The 19,437-nt window shown below is 41.8% G+C and overlaps 2 protein-coding genes across 3 annotated transcripts; both read right to left on the bottom strand.

Moving 5' to 3' along the window:
- Window positions 1-2,367: 2,367 nt before the first annotated feature.
- Window positions 2,368-8,046, bottom strand: LOC100837126 (E3 ubiquitin-protein ligase RGLG2). Of its 2 annotated transcripts, none has more exons than XM_024463251.1 (12): window positions 7,713-8,046; window positions 7,016-7,537; window positions 6,111-6,195; window positions 5,890-6,030; window positions 5,682-5,795; window positions 5,501-5,598; window positions 5,302-5,381; window positions 4,074-4,179; window positions 3,874-4,001; window positions 3,546-3,777; window positions 2,752-2,808; window positions 2,368-2,652 (listed from the first exon to the last, which is right to left on the bottom strand). In XM_024463251.1, the coding sequence occupies exons 1-12, from the start codon at window positions 7,725-7,727 to the stop codon at window positions 2,572-2,574; spliced, it is 1,659 nt and encodes a 552-aa protein (XP_024319019.1). In that variant the 5' UTR covers window positions 7,728-8,046; the 3' UTR covers window positions 2,368-2,571. The 2 variants fall into 2 exon arrangements, with proteins under 2 accessions (XP_024319019.1, XP_003578709.1); XM_003578661.4 differs by having other exon boundaries at window positions 3,573-3,777; window positions 7,713-8,042.
- Window positions 8,047-8,948: 902 nt separating this feature from the next.
- LOC100832685 (coilin) lies at window positions 8,949-17,737 on the bottom strand. Its single transcript, XM_010240253.3, has 13 exons — window positions 17,445-17,737; window positions 17,094-17,158; window positions 16,144-16,398; window positions 15,886-16,047; window positions 15,252-15,318; window positions 15,039-15,116; window positions 13,444-13,648; window positions 12,524-12,558; window positions 11,307-11,609; window positions 10,318-10,389; window positions 9,987-10,139; window positions 9,703-9,910; window positions 8,949-9,626 (listed from the first exon to the last, which is right to left on the bottom strand). Exons 1-13 carry the CDS (start codon window positions 17,715-17,717, stop codon window positions 9,400-9,402), a joined length of 2,103 nt encoding a protein of 700 aa, XP_010238555.1. The 5' UTR covers window positions 17,718-17,737; the 3' UTR covers window positions 8,949-9,399.
- Between the last annotated feature and the right edge of the window lie 1,700 nt (window positions 17,738-19,437).

The raw sequence follows: 19,437 nt of genomic DNA, 5'->3' as shown, positions 1-19,437 counted from the left end.
AGTTTAGTGTCACGAATGTTAGCCTGTAATTTAGGACCAGGTGTGCTCATTTAGGACCTATAATTGTTAGCCTAGCATGATTAATGACAATGACAATTGTACGGAGTAGCTATTTGCTAGTAAGAAAATTGGTAAAAGTTCAGATTAATTTACTAATTTTAATACCTATGATCCCTTTGATTCAAAGGAATTTCATACGAAATTTGGAGGGTTCTATTCCTAAGGAATTTTTTCTTTATAGCTCGTTTGGTTTGCAGGATTTGAAATTCCAAAGGAAATTTTTCATGAGATCCAACCTCATGGAAAATTTCCTTTGTCTCTGTGACAACTATGAGTATGACATAATCTTTTTAGCAAATCATGTATTTTTCTTGTGATGCAATCAAACAACTTTTACTACACATTCTTATATTTTGAATTTCCATAGGATTCAACATCCCATGGTATTCAATCCTACATTTTTCCTATTCCTATGTTTTTGGAATCCTGCGAATCAAAGAGACCTAATGTGGGGCAAATGTATGGAGTAACTATTTTCTACTTGGTTATTGCGTTTTTCTTTTCTTCTACAGTACAGTTGTAGTATCTGAACTTACGCACACACTCACACACGTTATCTCTAGTGCTCAAGGAAGATCTAAACCTACTACACTCATACTAGATTCCCAAGGTAAACGGACTCTGCCGGCAACAAGTACGTTGCACTACTACTAAGCTAGAAGCGTGGGAGAGATGAAACCAAAAGGGATTAAATACCGGTGAGACATACAGGATTCGCCCCCAACCGGCGATCGAACCTGGGAGGGCTGCCTCGTTATTGCGATTTCTAAGAAATCGGAAAGAAGATGGTACTCATTTTTCCAACTCAAAATAACAAGGATCACGCCGCGGGAATCAAGATGTTTACACCAACATGATACACGGATGAACAGTAAATTCAAAAGATGTACTTCTTTCGTCCGACAAAAAATGTTTCAACTTTGACTAAATTTGAATACATCTATACACTAAGTCATGTCTAGATACATCCAAATTTTGATAAACTTGGGACATCTTTTATCGGACGGAGTGAGTATTTAGATACATAGAAAGTTTAAAACGCTAGGAAAGTGTGAGTCTCGTGAGCCCATCAGCTCAAGGTCATCAGCTGGCTGGCTACATTGGTTAGCAAACTGCTCCCTCCGATTCATATTAATTGTCTCAAATTTGTTCAAATATGTACGTATACGTACCTAAAAAACGTCTAGATACATAATATTTCAACAATTAATATGGATCGGAGAGAGGGAATAACTATAATTACCAATCTTTGCCACGGGAACCATGGTCGCACGTGCTCGCAAGCCATCCCAGCCACGGTTTAAAGCGTTCGTGGGTGTGCGCCGCGTACGTGCAAAAGGTTGATGATGCGCTGTAGCAGCAGCAAAAGAGAAAGTAAAGAAAAAAAAGAAAAAAAAGGGAGGAGGATGCACCCGATGGTGTGGGAACGGCGCGGCGCGATGCAAGCGTAGGTATAAACCACAGATCAGATGGCAGCGCGACCCAGGCACGGCACACGGGAGAGAGCGCCGCTTTATACGTTGCTTTTACAGCGGGGAAGCTTGAGGCGGAAGCGAGGCGTGACGTTCCAAACCATGATGCCTATACTACTATAGGCCGGTGTCGGGCAGCCGGCATCGTCGTCGGAGGCCGGGTTCACTTTTGTGCACGTCCAATCGCCGGAAAGCAGAGGAGAAACAAAGCCAAACACAGCAGCGTTTCGGGATCCGCGCAGAGACGTGCAGTAGATCGGGGCCCCGCACCCGCAGACGCTGCTGCTGCTGCTTACCCGTACTGTACCTCTCTGTCAGCAGCAGCTGTGGCCGCTTTCGGACGGGCGGATCCACGTGCACGTGTGTGTCTCCCTCCATCCTCTTCCCCGGAAAACTGCTCCTGTGGCTGTGGAGTGGAGTGAGGAAAAGAAAACGAAGAGAGACGGCCAGCAGAAAAGCGGAACCGCGAGCATCATCACGCGCCGGCCCATCTGTTGCCGCTCGTTCCAACTGCTGTTTCTTTGTAAACTGGTGGCCTCCACCAGCCGTGCCAGGTCGTCCGTCCGTCAGATCACAAGAGAGACGCAGCAATGTTGTTTTTCCAGCAACAAACACAGAGACAGACGACAGGACACAAAGAACTCTTCCTCCTCTCCTGCTGCTCTCTGTCCAGAGCCCAGACCCGCCGACGTTGCAATTGCATCCCGTTCCCTCTAAAATGCCCGGACGGAGGGCGCCATCAGAGGCTGACGATTGTTCACTTTTTGCCTCGCCCTCCATCCAACAATGGCCCCAACCAGCTAACTACACATAAGATAGAGCACCAGGAAGCACAGGACACAACTACTGTGTTATATTCTTCTCCTTCACGGCTGCTTTTATTAAACATGTACACTGATAATAACTACACCAGTTTTTTCTTCTTTACATGATTCTAGCTACCAGTACATCAGTACCAGTAAGTTAAAACGGTTCGCTTCTTTTTCACGGATTCCGCTTCAGGCTTGAGCGGAACCTAGTAGTCAGACATCAGAGGGAATCAGTACAGTTTTACTCTTGTATCGATCGGCCTTCGACAGATCGGGCAGTCTGCCACCTGCGGGCCGCATTCAGAACAGGTCTGCAGGTACACAAAAGCTTTGCTCAACTATTGGCAAACAAAATGCAGGATAATCTGGGAAAAACAGCCTAGGTTATAGCAGCGCCAAAAGGGTTGCACCTGATGACCACAGCCAAATGCCATGTCCCGGGGTTTGGAAAGGCAAACTGGGCAAAGCTGCAGATATATACAAAAAAATTGGAATTAAGATGTTGATTCGATTTCAATCTACAGAAGAATGATAACTTATGTACTCCAAGAATAAGAACATAGAAACTGGGGGGTTTCCTTGTGTAAGGTAGAGGCAGACATGATGACTCGATCCAACTAGTGAGATATTTATGGGTGCAATAAATAAACAGTATATCATGCTACATAATAACAGTATCAACTTTGCTTTCTGTGAGGAAATGGTGGGTTACATTTTACAATTCTCTTATGCAGGCCGGTGTATACAATAATGTTCAGGAACAACCTACTCAGTTGTACAACAGAGTTTGATCCCTGATTGTCCCATCATCAGTTCACCTATATAAATGAAAAACTAAATCTGCAGTGTGTCCTACATAAAAAAAAATACTTTATCTAAGAACCTTGGAAAGTTCGAACTTTAAACACTCTAGTTCCATAAAACTTGCAACACCCAAAGGACAAAACCCGTGGGACAGGCCTATGGACACATGGTAACCTGCTTAGATTTTATTTTTTATTTTGCCCCAAAGGGGGTTACATAAGTTAACTTCTGACTCCACACTTCCAGTGTGAGGCTAACCCACCACAACTAGTGCTGTTGGGCCACCTAGATGGGTCGGTTTTGCAAACAAATCAGTTGTGCCTTTTTTTTTAATGTGTGCGTGTTTCATTAGACGATAACTGTTATTTTGTTCGTGCCAGAATCATTGTAAAGATCGTACAGGATAGCAGGAGAGGATTTGTTTTACTTGGAGTTCTGATGCTCTAGTATCTGCAGCTGGTGGGGATGTAACTGATGCTGTGATTGTTGAATCTATAGTAGCATCCTCTCTAGGATGAGAAGGCACACTCCGGAAGCTATTTGCCCGCGATGGTGCTGCTCTTGATATGGTATTATAACTTGCAAAGGGAGGAGGAAGTGGAACCCGCTCAGGCGACTTCGCGATTTGATGCCTGGTTGGTAACAATAAGAATGGGAAAAGAGACAATCACATCAACCAGGATCATAAAAAAAAAGATGTAAATTGTCTTGCTTTTGCTTCTCCATACCCTAAGATTCCAAGCTGTAATGTTGCCTTGTACTGCAGAGGAATTTCCATGAGTGCTGAAAGGGCAAACTCAGTCTCCTTCTTGCCTTGACTCATCTTTTTTGACATGATTCCAGTGAAGTTGACAAACTAGACAGAGAATGTCAAGGGTTATTTTGCTTAGTAAGTGAATTTAAGTATTCATATAGATTTGGCACCTACCTGGAAATTGTCAAAAGATCTAGCAGGAATGTTGTCATCAAATTCTTCCATCATATCCCAGGGACCATCTCCAACTCCGACCAAAATTATAGACAAGGGAAATTCACTGCAACAAAAGAGATTCACATAACCAATGAGAAGTTAGTGTAATTCTAAGAGTGTTGTGATATGAGGTATCTATCATTCCATATGATGAATTTATCATTGTGAAAACACTCTTTTTGGCACTGGTAATGCAAAAGCAAGGCTTGAGCTTTAGTTTGTTTCATGTATAAACTGCACCAGTTTGTTGAAAAACTCTAGATAACAGTAAAAATAAGAGGTGCACGACGCTATGAAATTAACCCAAAAAATATGCATGATAAAAAACAACTCAGCTCATTTTACAACCGACATTTCTACATCTAGTAATTTGCGGTGTTGACCTTTATTTTTCCTGACGCCAATAGAATAATCCTACGTTAGGCAAACCACCAGGGTTCTGTAAATCTATCCTCTTTACCAACTATGCAAGTAGCACCAAACTTTGGTAACTCGTAGCACAAAAAGCACATGTCTTCTTTCACCATAGATTTGTACACATTTAAATTGAACCTGATTTGCCTTGACTTCTAATTTTGAAAAGCTATTTCTATTATTTCAATCTTAATAAATTGTATTCTGATTTATATTATACTCCTTCTGATCCTAAATTCTTGACTCAAATTTGCCCAAATATGGATGTATCAATTCTTAAAAAGCGTCTAGATACATGTAATATTTCAACAACAATTTAGGATCGGAGGGAGTAAATTTTTTACTAACTCTGACAAGTAACAAACATTGACTAACAAAGACAATTAAACCCTGAGAACAGTTACTACAGTTGCTAAAAAAAACACTACAGTACAAGAGCTTTTCATTGTCTTAATCTATAGTCAAATGCAGTCAATGTTAGTTGTATGCTGGAGTTGGATATTGCAGGAACAAGAATTTAAACAATAGGTGTATTAGTGACATACTGTTATACTGAAACAACACCTTAAAGTACATATATGCATTCTGCAATCTGATAAACACTAGAAAATTGAGGCAAAATAATGAAACAGGCCCTTATATGTCAGCATCTTTTATTGACAGGAGTCATGTACATGTTAACATACAACACAATATCATCTTGAATCTGTTATTTACTTCCACTAAAAAATTCCTTCCATACACAAGGTCACATATTCCGGCGTACCATTACCTAGCTTGCACAATAGCATCAACAGTCATCTGCTCCTGGGTACTTAATTGGCCGAATTCAGTATTCACACTTCGTGTAACCTGTATAATGATAGCTTCAGTTACAGGCCAAATACTACAATATAATTTAAAGAATATTCTCATTTACAGAAAGGCAAGTGATATAGTAACTGTAAATACGAAGGGTGGTAGGCAATGACCTGTCCATCGGCGATTATTACTAAAACATGGTACTGGCCACCACTTTGCTCAACAATGGTTGTGGCCATTTCAATTATTGGAGAAAATGATGTAGGACCTTCAAATATATAATGAATTAAATGCGTGCATTGACCATGATTGTACGGTTTAGACAATAACAACAAAATAGAGCTTTCCTACCGGAAAGACGAAGATGGGGAACAATTTCCCTATATCGAGCCAAAGCCTCCTGAAAACCATTGCATGGTCTCTCGTCAGGATAGAAGGCAAATACATCTTGGTCATGTGTAGATGCTGCATTGTTTAAAGAGAACATAATTGAACTACTGATCTTTTACGATTTATGATGTAGTACACTATACACTAACAAAAAATCATAAAGCTTTACCATCTCCAAAACCATAGCAAGGAATTAAATTATCCTCATCAAAAGATGACAATGTCTCCCCAATGATGGAGATTGCCTGCTCATAAGGATTTGGGGCTTCACCAATATGATGCAAGCTCATACCATCAAACGACCTCTTTCCTGCACACATAAATGTAGGAAATAGTCAAGCATCAAGAATGAATGTTTCATTCATCCTCTATATGTTTCCGTTACACTACCTGTCCATTCATTACTCTTTGTGAAATCTATTCCAATGATTAAATTGGAAGACTCGAGGCCAGCTTGCGCTAATGCTTCTTTAACCTGCATATAGAGTCTAGTTTTGAGCGAAGTTTTAAAATGTAATAAGCATATTAGTATTCAATGGCTCATTGAGGCTAACATAACTACATGGAGGCACGTAAATATGCAAGATAGTATATTCTGTCTGAAATGTTAAGACGATTTTGCATGCAAAACAAATCTAAATGTGCATCCCCCCAGGTGCTGGACTCAATTGTTTGGCATTGGTCCGTAAGCCATGTTTATTTTACCGGCCCAGCTTGCAAATTTACAAGATCTGGAAGGTGCCATCCGAACCTAAATGGAAGATCTTCGTTGGTCACTCCTTCATAGGAAAGCACTAACAACAGATAGGATGGCTGGGCCTGACTGGCCCTGCAAAAGACATCAAAGCTAGAGGCGCTTGCCAATTGCCAACTATACTTCTGGAACTTTAACCTGTGACCTACAAGCTTACTGCACTTGCCAATTGACCATACCCTCTCAGGAAATAAGGGACATCATAATATGTTGATGTTAGTACTACTCGCATACCGATCTTCCAGATGCAATTCAAGAATTCAAAAGACCTGTTGGTTATGCAACTCATGCCAATTGTCCTTGTCAGGTCAACGTCGGTACTACTGCGTAGATTGGTTATCATCCATGTTAAAACAGGAAGCTACCAGCTCCACACCTTCTACCGCAAGTACTGTGCAAGCTTCACAAGCACTACATTGGCCTAGATGCCCACCGGACTACCGATCCATCTAACTAATTTCATGCCTACATAGTTTCGAGCCCAATTTGGAATGCTAACATGTTCAATATTTGAGCATAACCGGATCCAATCCATACATACCTCGTCCAAGGAGCGGTACTGGTCCACAATTTTGGAGTACATCCTCTCTAGCTTGGGCCGCTTACCGGCAACCGCTGCCCTGGCCGGAGCCGGTGGCTTCTTGTTTGCCCGCAGCAATGGAGGCGCCGACACGGAATGAGCCGGCGCCCGCGGCGGCGCTGCCACTGCAGAACGAGAGTAGGCGCTCGAGGAAACCACTAAATCCTCGGCGGCCGGCGGGGCGCTCGCCCGCCGCCGGTAGGCGCTTGAGGCCGATGAGTACTCATCCGTCACAGGAGCCGAGTACGGCGACGGCGGTGGGTCCCACAGCTGCGGCTGCGGCTGCGGCTCGTACGGGTCCGCGCGGGGCGGCGCAGAAGCCGGAGGCGACCTGCGCCGCGCCGCCGCTTCTTCTTGGTGCTGCTGCTCGTGTTGGGGCTCCTCGGCGGCCGGGGCCAGGAGGCTGCCGACGACCTTGGTGGCCGTCTGCAGGACCAGGAAGAGCACCCACAGCAGGAAGGTGCCAATCTTGCCAGCCACAGTCTAGCGATTTCCCAGCAATTTGCAACGGCAACAACCAAAACCAATCAATCAATCAAACCAAATCAAAGCTGAATTAATTAGCTCCCAAGAACAAGAACCAACCAAAAAACCAAAGCTTAGCTTCCAAGAACAGGAACTGTTTCAGCGTAGCTGAAAAGCATCTACTAGTGCTTACCAAGAAACCGCTCATGCCGACGACGGGAAAGAAAGAGAGGTGAGAGGTCGGCTCCGGAGAAGACCTGAGCTTGCAGGATTGGGGATTGGACTGTAACGGAAATGGTCGAACTACGAGGGCAGGGCCCAAATGTCAGCGGGGTGGACTGGGCTCCTCCCCAGAGCCGGAGACGACGAGACTGAGGAAAGACTGCAAATCCGTGCAAGCGGATGGTTCTTGGTGATCTCCCATTGATTGCAGCGGCTGGCTACCTTTGCCAAGTCCGTGTGAGTATGTGCTTGCGTGCACTCAAGGTTCCATGTGGTGAGTGGTGACGTGTTATGCATAAAACAACAAGATGCACAGCTGCTCGGGGCCAGAGGGCACCGCACCATGGCCTTCTGCTCAACCTTTTTTCCAGTAAACAAAACATGGAAAAGAAGCTCAGCTTTAGTAATTATAATTAACAAAGATAAAAAGCCTAGCGGTTAAGCGACTTTTATCATTGGATCAGTAACCACGGACGGACACGGAGGCATGCAAATGGGCAATTGATGCACAGATCAGCGTGATTAGTCTATTCTATTCCACTCAGTTGACTGTTGACTCTAGTGGTGGGTAGTACTAGTAGTAGCGGACTAGGTTAATTAGCGGTTGGCAGAGTAGGTAGCGAGCGGTTGCGTGCTTAACTAAGTTCTGATAGTGAAGTGAGTGAGAAAAGGTTTGGCATGACACTTGTAAAAAAAACTCGAATTTTAGGTGTTTATTAAGTAGACGGCAGGAAGGGACTGAAGGACTTCTTCTTTTTTTGAGAGGGACTGAAGGACTTTTTCTTGTCCACGCTTTGCCAAGGGCTGGCGTGTGGTTAGAAAACGAAGTCTACACACTGGACAAGTTTACCAAGGCCATGGTTTGGTACACTCTTGTTATGCAGAGTTTAGCTTTGTGTCAAAAACATACACGTAAGGGAGCTAAAGATGATATCTCTGTTATTTTCTTCTAATCAATGGGATAACTCGTCACGTCGCTGTTGTGGTACCAGAGGCTCTCGGTAAGTCCAAGGAGAGAACACTCATCTTGGGGTGGGTTTACTAAAAAAAAAATACACTGATAACTACCACATCAAATAAGTATACCATGAAAAAAAAATCATGACAGGTTTAATAAAACTAATTTAGAGTTATAGATGTTAGTTGATTTTTTTTATAATAGGACAAAGATACTATACATATTAACTGTCTCAAATTTGCCCAAACATAAAAAACGTTATGTAATATTTCGACAACTAATCTGGATCAGAGGAAGTAAGAAAACATTTTATATTTAGGAATGGAGGAAGTACTATTTTGGCATTTTTGAGCATCACCTATATGCACTGAACTACTGATCAGTTTGGACCAAGGGCAAATTAGTACGCAAGTATTGATCAGCAACTAGTACCATGCATCTAAGTACCAGAATACTGTCAAACCAGCATCAGGAAAGCTCTTCCCTCCAATAGTACGGCTGGTAGCCACTCCTGGCAAGTTGCACTAGAAACATTCAGGTCCAGTCCTAGGTACATAACCAGGGTCCAGGCTCCAGGGATATCCAAACTTGACTAGGATGGCAGTTAAAGGACAAACTTCGATCAAACATCACATACAAAATGATCAGCTATCCCTTAACACGCTGTACTTGCAGGCGCCCCGTACTTATATCTGACATCTCACTTGCCATACTTCCGATTGGGGGGTTTAGCTTTACCTCCCTTGCCGTTCTTTCCTCTCAAAAGCGCAAGTGTTGGACCAAGGGCAGTGCTTCTTTGCGCTCTATATGACCAGGCCGACGTGCTCGAATTTGGTTTCCAAGTTCCCCAGCCATTCTCCTGAACTTCATCAGGCTTGTCACTTAGAGATTCGATGCTCTCGTCCCAGATCTTATTCTTTGTCTTCTCTGCGAGAAATGGTAGTTTCAGAATTAGCATATAACCACATCTGTTAGGTACAGAAAGAGAAATGCTAACAAATACCCTGTGCGGCTTCTGGATCTTTAGTATTATTTGGCACCAAGGGTTCTGTCTGGCTGTGAATTACTCCTTTATTTTTGTCTAAGGTAACTGGTTGTTTGACCAGTGATTCACCTTTCTTTCCTGTTTCTCTAATGGGAGTACTAACAGCTGTAGATACTGACTCACTACCCTTGAGCAGTCTCACATCAAGGAGGGAAGAGTATTCGATCTGCAGTAGATGATGAATGTGATGTGTACCAGGTTTGGTTAAGTGGTAAGATAGAAAATGGAACACGAGCGATTACCTCCAAGGAGCCATCTTCACTGTAGGGTGACATATCCACCGGCATATCTGACTCGTCTTCGCCTGCCGTTTCCTCTTTGATAATTGGATACTCCGGAACAGGCAAGAGAATGATTCGCATTGATATCAAATCATATATAAGAACTTTACCAACCTGAAACAGCATGGCAAACACAACATGGACTGCCCCAAATTAAGTACTTCCAATGACTTAAATAGTAACAATGCATTATTCCTTCATGCTCACGAGTCACGACCGCATCATTGAAACAACAAATGACCCAGGCAAGAAATGTCTCCATACAGCATTTCTATTGGTAGTTATGGCATACCCGGTATGAAGAAATCTCCGGACACCACGAGGAAGACAGCTCAACCAATCGATAGACTATCAGATCTCCCTCCTGCAAGACAAAAAAAAAGGGCAGGCTCATAAAAGAGAGGTCAACTAGGCAAAGAAAAATAGAGCATAAGAATAATCAACTGCTTGCAAAGCTACTAACGAAAACTTTGAATGCCTGCTGAAGTGCATACTTTGTTACGCATGTATACCAAATGTGATGTGAATATGTGACTGGGGATGGAGTGGAAATCATATCCAAATTTGTGACAAAAGTCTATGCAATTGGATAGACACTGCATCAGGTAATAATGAAAATTCGGATAGACACTGCACATGGATGAACCACGGTGCATAAGAGGATAACTTGGATAAAGGTCTGAAGAACGGGGATAGTGCACCCACCATCTATTGTCCAGTGACAGGGCTTGTCCCTGGTGTGGAAGAGAGGCTCCGAGGCTTACTGGAACTTTAGATTATTGATGATCGATCCAAGAGGTTATACGCTGGTCCCTTGTATATAGACAGCTGACTTGATCCACAAGTTGGATATCAGTTCAAAGTCGCAAGATCAAACCACCTTCCTAGTTCAATTGGACTTTTCCTAGTTTAACCGTATATTTCTAACAGACCCAAATGTATCGAACAAGGACTCATACTATTGATTTATTCATTTCCTAAGCTTCCTAACATTCTATCCAATGCCTATCTCCTGCTGCCTTGTGCACCCACGACCACAACACAACATTCAAGCAGAATTCAACCTCATAATTCTCTACCCCTTACGTGCATAAATGCACATACAAGAAAACCATATATGCATTCATGTCTTTTAGGATGCAGCTAACCTTTTTCAGTTTAGAATTCAATATATCATCTTGGAATGCTAAATTGTGAATGGGATAGATGCAATCAGCATAGTCATTCATCCCAATCCTATCGTTTGAGAAGCTTCCTTATTCTAATACGAAAAAGAAGTACCTTTGGAAGTCGTGTTAGGGGGTAAAGGCTATCAAAATCCATAGATTCACTGATAGACTTCCCTTCCTCAGCATGAGTCTTTTCCCTCAGCAATACATCATGACTGCTCTCAACAATCTGATTACTAACCCCACAAAAACCATTTTCCTCATTCTTACTATCTAACACAAGGTGGTTGACTTCAGTATTAGTTCCAGCTACTTTCCCGACATGACCGATATCAGCACTCTTCTTGTTTGAGTTGTTCATTCCCCACTTCTGACCCTTCTTTTTGCTCATAGTTCCACTCCATGTGAAAGTTCCCTGGAACCACAAGCAGCAAATCAATGGGAAAGCATGTTGAAGACTATTAGTGTTTGAATTATAATTTTTCTATTTACTATTTTCATGTAGGCAAAAATAAGCCATGGTAATTTCAATAAAGCGTAATTCAAATCTCCAGCTAGCTTCTTAGATTTTAGCATTGTTATGTATCCCTTTCACATTATGCTCTGGATTATCCATGAAACTCATTAGATAGTCTTCAGGGCTCTAGCCGGTGGGATTTCGAAAGAAACCTTTCTTTGATCTAGGGAACCACATGTGAAGGCTTTAAAAATAATATACTCCCTCTGATCCATATTAGTTGTCGAAAATATTACATGTATCTAGACGCTTTTTAGGAATAGATACATCCATATTTGGGCAAATTTGAGACAATTAATATGGATCGGAGGGAGTAAAAAATATCTGAAGTGGGGCATGGGCGAGCGATGATATTTCCTAAACAAATTACATTTCAGGATCAAACTCAGTTGAAGTTGGAAGGTATGAAAAGAAAAAAATCACTCTTCAGTTCACTGCTTGTCAGTTTCATATCTTCAAAATATAATTAAGATTGATCTTGAAACTTTACAGGTTCATAGAACATCATCTCTCACCTTGGATTTCTTTTTTTAAATGCCAGCGTTTTTACAGAGCGGGTGGTTTCTCAAGCTAATAAAAAAATTCTAGCATGTCCTACAAATCAGATGTTAATCCAGCCAATATCTCAGTCTTCATATCTGTTAATGCATATTTGGGCAGAATAAAACATCCAATTGAATTATGAGATAAGGAAGAAGTTTAAATAAGTATATACATAGACCTCAAATTTTGGTTGTTACAGAAAAAAAATGCAACATTATATGCAATCCATGGTGAATTATAGAAAAGACAAAAGAGAACCAACAATAAACCTGTATTTCCTTTGCTGACGACGTACTTCGTTCACCTAAAAACACAAAAGTAAATATGTGTCAAACATAATAAAGAATATTCAGGTGGAAATTGAGGTTTTGGACAGTGATGTATCAATGTCTATAACGTTATGTGCTGTTTCATCAAATACTAATAAAAAAAGGAGAGTAAAATATACGGTTCATGACGAGAAACTGGAATGGCAATTCTACATGTTCCCACAGAAAGAAAAAAATATCTCCATAGGCATATAAACAAATGACTTGAGTTAACATAATAAATTTTGTCTCACTGTGAGCAAGATGCAATGTTATCCTTTATAGGGACAACTTACCAGTTACTAGAACAGAAGTATGAAAGCAATTTCAGTAATAAGAAGGCAAGCTTGTATAAACCAACCAATAAAAAAACCTGAATAATACTCGCTAGTTTTCATGATATAAGGCATATTAGGTTTCATTAAGACAAGACTTTGACCAACAATAACTTTGTTAATATGTGGTTTATATGACATGAAACTGGCATCAATAGATTCATTTTCAAAAATACTTGCTGATACTTATGATTACATATCATATAAACCACATTAATGGAGTACTCCTTGGTCAAAGCTTTGTCTTAACGAAACCTAATACACCTTCTATTATAAAAAGGAGGGGAGTATGTCTCAATAAATGCCTATCAACATGTCAAATAAAGTTTTCTTGTTGATTGTATAGAACATAAAATGTACCCATGCTTGGACATGCAGAATGTGTGCAAGATCAATGCACAGTGTAGTCAGGGGCAATTTCAATTCATAAAATTCTTCTTCCCAAATAGGAACATGAATAGATATGCTATTTGTGATAATCAATAAATCAACCATTGCAATGCACATAATCATATTAAGAGTACTTAGATTCTTCACGGGAAATACCAGCTGGCTCAAAGCGGATGTGACCAGGACGAACCACCACTGGAACAATATCATCTGCTGTCTCAGACTCTTCCTCTTCTGCTTCTGCTTCATGGCTTGAAAATGGCAAGTGCGGGTCCTTCTGATTGCTTGACGGGCAAAGATCATCTTGGTTGCTTGATGGTGGACAATCAGCAGCAATGGGTGGTTCCTGGCAGTGCCCATTCTGCAAATACACATTGCCACATTGGGGATCAAAATTTTCGCAAACACCATTAATAATCATATTGTTCATATGAGACCACATCTGTACAACTCATGAGAGATTGAGAGCCGTGGGACTCGGGAACAATTGACATACATGAAGGTTTTGCTTCTATTAGCAACCCCACATGCAATTTTAGATCAAGGTCTCTAACTTGCAGCTATTTTCCCAGCAACTCTTCCCTCAATGCAAGGCTTTACCCCCAATCCCCAGATCAACGTTATCCGACATGTGTTATATATCTACTACAACTTCTACTGCTGCCGAAAAAACAAAAGCCACCATAACTATTGCCTCTTCACACAACAGTAAAGTCATTTCTGGAGGAAGTGGGCAAGGAGACAGCTTTCCTGCCACCGGGAGAGATAGTAGCAAGACAGTGACAAAGGAGTGCCATGGATGTGAGATCGCGTCTGAAGAGAAGCAATGGGCAACTTAGGATTAGTTTTTTGTGAAATAACAAAGAATAATCACATGGTGGTGGTCTGGTGGAGTACCGGTACCCCCAACACGTCAAATTGGTTCTTTATTCTGACTTCTTGTTCTGGTTGTCCCTCAGGAGTCCGCAACCCCACATCCTTATTGTAGTGCTTACTAACAACAATAATTATACTAATTTGGACTTTAACTGTAACTCTAACTTGGACTCCTGGTTGGGCCCCAGCTGCATGTGTGCAAGGAAAGTAAATCCCTGGGCAAAGCCCTCCTGATACACACCTCTATTTCATAGGCTGGACATGGCCTTGAGAAATAATAAACAACCTTCACTCTTCATTTTTCTTTGAAAGTTATTCTGCATAGTGCTCTTGCATGCCCACAGAAATAGGACTCTTTCCTAGCAACAAAACTTTACATGCATAGAACACCTCCTTCCATGCCAACTTCCCTATTTTCTTGCACACGCATGGCTAACATGTTTGATTACCGGTCGTGCATATTCTTGATTTTTCCCATGCTAATTACCTGACCACCTGTAAGCAGCCATTGTTTTACCCGCCCTTGTTCTGAACCAGAAGTAATACAGAAGCATGGGAAATTGTATACGTTGTGGAAAGTATTTCCTGACATTCGAACCCTGATTAGCAGCAGCTAGGTGTTCACAAAACACAGCAACAGCTTCAGTGAGGTGTACCGCATCAGTGGGCCTGGTTCACTTGGTTGGGGGTGTGAATGTACAATCCCACCATCTGGGTTTAAATCCTCATGGATGCAATTTTAGGTTGTTATTTATACTGAAGTGGTTCAGAATCCACAATATGAGCAAAATTCCTAGCTGACATGCCCTTGTACATATATAAAGATACCCTATGAAGCCGACAGATATACAAAAAAGAAGTCATTAACATATTACCTCTTTCAGCTCTTCTTTGGCTTTCTTCTTAAGTTGCCTTTTGAGTTTCTTACGACGAGCACTTCGACTCTGACAGGACTAAGCAAAGAGAAATACAAATGTGATAATTAAACATCAAAGTTGATGAGAACAGTAACAGCAACCGACTACATACAGACAAACATGCATACAGTGCAAACACTGAATATATCAAGAAGCAGAAGAGTTACAAACCACTTTATCACTTTGAGTTGTCTGGACAGCCACCTCTGTTACGCAGTTCAACATGGTTTGGTTGCACCTAAAATATTCTGACATTAATTTTCCATGATGATATAGTAGGACAAAGACGTATACATGATTATTAGCGGGTGATGTTACTAGTCGCACTCGCACAGGACGTTAAACACTATGGTTGGCATACATCTTTCAGAGAAAATAAATCCCCAAAGAAGCACAGATGAAAGAGAATGTTGATTTTAGATTTGAATTGTCTTAAAGACAAAATTACCTATAACATATTACATATGAGAACTCAAATGATTTCAGCAATTGGTTGGATAGTGCTTAATTGCCTTTTATCACTAGCTTTTTGCAGTTTTCTTTTGGATAGCATGTAGAAAATACGTCCTAGAAACGGTGGCACTTACCCCTGTGTCCAATATATCACCGCTGAAGCATTTATATACTCCTCTAGGCTTGTATCACTTTCAGTATACTTCATTACTTATATACTAATTCTAAATACTCCAACATGAACTATATGAAGAAAAAAAAGAAAGTGGATATAGGTTTTAGCCTATGCCTATATAATAACACATCATTTTGTACATGGAAGAAGAGCGGAAATAAGTAAATGACGTATTACCTGTCTGTTTTTTGCTTTTCATCCAACCTAACAATACCTTCTGCTTGACTAGCACCCTTCTTTGCTTCAGCATCAATAGTTGATGGCTTCGAATTGTTTGAGCTACAATGAACCCGGTCTTGGCAAACATTGTCAGGAGTTGTCACCTTCAGTTTTTTTCTTCTGCATCATCAAATAGATAACAGAAGCACTTAACATAAAAGTGATAACCCTTAGTTGGCAAAAGGAAAATACAATCAGAAGAATAAAAAAGGATACTTCAAGCTCTCAGGTCTTCCTGCATCTCCATCTCTCTGCTTCCTCTTTGAACTTGTATCCTGGTTAGATGTTGCATTTTCTTCAGACTGATACTCACAATGCACCTCTTCTTGATGCTTACCACAGTCCATTTGATATTCGATTGCAAGGATTTTCTCATCAGTTGGAAGAGGCCGCTTTTCTACTATCTCGGGTTCTTGAATACAGTGTACAGCATTATGGTGTACTATATTCTTGCAAGATTTCTGTTTAACCCTGTAATCCAAGCAGAGGGGAGGAGAGCATGTTGTCAATAACATCATTTCAACGAGAAGTTATACATGGTTGTACAGAAAAAATGTCAAAAATACAAAATGGCAAGGTTTTTTGCTAGCTAAGTAAATGTATATGGAAACTGTACACCATAACTCCTCGCTGTAGTCATCCCCATATAAGTATATAACTAAACACGCTAGTGGCAATCAGACTTGTTAGATCCCACATAACAAGAGAGTGCTGCTGCTTCCGCAATCCCATCATTGATATGAAACTCTAGCTTTATGTTACTGCTAGTACATTGTTTGATTTCTTTTACTCTTCTCGATAATAACCACTATTTCCTCTTTAAAAGGAACAGAGGTTACTTATATCATGCAATGCATCCAAAATATTAAATACCAATTAACTGCCATGCAGATGTCTCATATGTTCACAGTTCACTTGTTTGAGCACAACAGGTTGACTTGGTATGATAATGGTATGATTTTATTTTTCTAAAACAGAAGGGAAGAGATACACTACAATGAAGCATAGTGTTAGCAACCCATGACATAGGTTTTCTGCAAGCCACAACACCATGATTCCTCTCATTGAGCATTACAGTTGGAACCCAGAGATCACAATGGCACACAGGGAGGTTCGTCCACACGATGTTCAATTCAACGAACAATTTTCATTTCACAAGCAATTACCTTATAATATCCTTGTCTCTGAAGATGCAAGTTGACTCGAATGGTGGCAAGGCAAATCCATCCATCTGCATGCACACAGAGACAATCCATTAATCCCGTCATTAGTACAGAAAGCACATCTTCTTTAGTTCTGTGTACATATATAAGCAACAAAGTAAATAAATCCACAAGCATCTAAAAAACAGAAACCCTCAGGGATTGGTGCGTGTGTGAGGTCATCACCATTTGAGAACAACCGCGTCAGTTAGTCACCAACACTTGGGAGCTCCCGATTAAAACTCGGCACAGAAATGCGGAATAGGAAAGGGGAGGAGAGTTAGGGGACGTGCGGGAGAGGAGAGAGTGCCCCACCGAGAAGACGATTCCGTGGGGACAGGAACGGCGGAGGCGGAAGCGGGCGGCGACATGGGCCGAGAGGTCGGCGACGGTTTCGAGCTCGGGTCGGAGGAGGAGCCAGCACCGGCGGAGGCCGTCATCCCGCTGTGCCCGCCGGAGAAGGCGGCGGTTGTCGAACAACAGCCGAAGCCTCACCGGCGATGGCGCCGGCGGCGTGGCCATCGTTGGTTTGGGAGGAGGCGAGAAGGGTTTCTCGTTTTTTTCCGCTCTTCTTCGGTGCCTCTTCATTCCAGGGCTTTCGGGGTTTTGACGGGGTGGATTAGTTCCTGACCAATATGCACCTGCCTGCTCCTCAAATGAAGTGACTGCGTGCGAATTTTACCACTCTTTAAGTATTTAAAAGAGTTTCGTTGTTTGCTTGATCCTTCCCCAACATTTCTCAAGATGCACGCATAATAAATTAGTCGTTCCGATTCATATTACTTGTCTCAAATTTGTCCAAATATGAATACAGTATATTTATGTTTAAAAAGCGTCTAGATACACAACAAGTAATATGGGTCGGAATGAGCAATGAGTTTGTCACTTCTCTCTAGACCTCACTCTCACTCTAATACTATATCGAGAGATAGAGAGTAGAAGTTCCATCCCGAGTTTAATTTGCCAGCCGGCCGCCGCACCACTCATTAGTCAATCATCAACTACCTACCTCATATAGATTGGAGTATATTTTTCTCCCAGCTATGTAAACAGAGAAATCCAAGCGATTACTTGTTGCTTCGATTTGGTCTTAGCCGCCCTGGAATTCGAATTGGACCCTGGGTTCCCCCATCTAGTTCTTACTCTCTATACTTGTCCTGTTGTGCAGCCAACACGGCTACAGCCCCGACAGGACGGCAGAACGCGGCGCCGAGGGCCGTGGTCGCTCGCCGTTCACGTTGGAATCATACGGTGAGTCCTTAATTAGTTAACTTTGATCATCTGATTGTTTAAATTGGTGCCTAAAAACTATGAAAGTAGAAATTATAAATCTACAAATTCAAAAATCAATTAGAAAATATTAGACTATACAATCAATTATCCTCATAATTGAAGAAGCGGACCTTACGATAATTGATATCTACTATGTCATGCCTTTTATGACCCCAATTCCTGTCTCCGTTCTTATACTTGTGTGTGAGTGAGTTCTGCTTTTGATTTCGAATAAGTTTTTTCTGAATAAGGGAGATGGCGACTAGGTATCAGACTGGAAGTCTGGTGGCAAGCGCGGGGCGGATCAGTCGCAATCAATCTTGCTGCGTTGGCACTTTACCTTCGCTTCTTCAGCAATGGGAAGAAGAAGGCGATGGCAACCCTCCCGTCGTCGGGCAAGCCACGAGTTACTCCCGATTTAACCATCAACTTGGATCAGGTATGTACGCGTCTCTTCTCGTGATTAATCTTCACTTATTCATGGTCGAATTGTTCTATCAGTGCGTGCATGTAGGACTAAAATTAATAATTCGTTTTTGTTGTTGCAGCGGTGATACGATAATGTTCGAAGAGTTATGTCACGGGGCCATGGGGGAGCAGGCGACACTGGTGATCCCGGCACGACAGATAATGAGTTACATCTCCGACCTGAGTGGCAGCCGCCTCCATCGCCTCGTGGGCAACGCCGCCAGCGAGGACTACCATGTCATCGTCGGCACTGGATTTATGCAGCTCTTCCAGGCCCTCCTTTACACGATCTGCTCCCCGCCTCCGACGACGGCTCCAAAGGCCCCGTTAGCGTCGTCTCCCCTGCACCCTACTATTCGGTCATTATCCCAACTAACGATCCATTAATTTATATTTTTTTAGAGGTCATTAATTTTTATCTGAATTCTAAATCTGATCTAGTATCTTTGCTAGCGGTTGATCTATACATATACATCTGATATGAATCATCTGATTCGTTCATATCAAAGTTTTGGCGCGCTCGTTATAGCGTCTGGAGGACATGTACCTGTCGTTAGCGCTAATCACT

Source organism: Brachypodium distachyon, chromosome 4 (assembly GCF_000005505.3).
Source record: "Brachypodium distachyon strain Bd21 chromosome 4, Brachypodium_distachyon_v3.0, whole genome shotgun sequence".
NCBI lineage: Eukaryota > Viridiplantae > Streptophyta > Magnoliopsida > Poales > Poaceae > Brachypodium > Brachypodium distachyon.
Note: the sequence above shows the minus strand (reverse complement) of the source record. Positions and strands in the feature narration are given on the sequence as shown.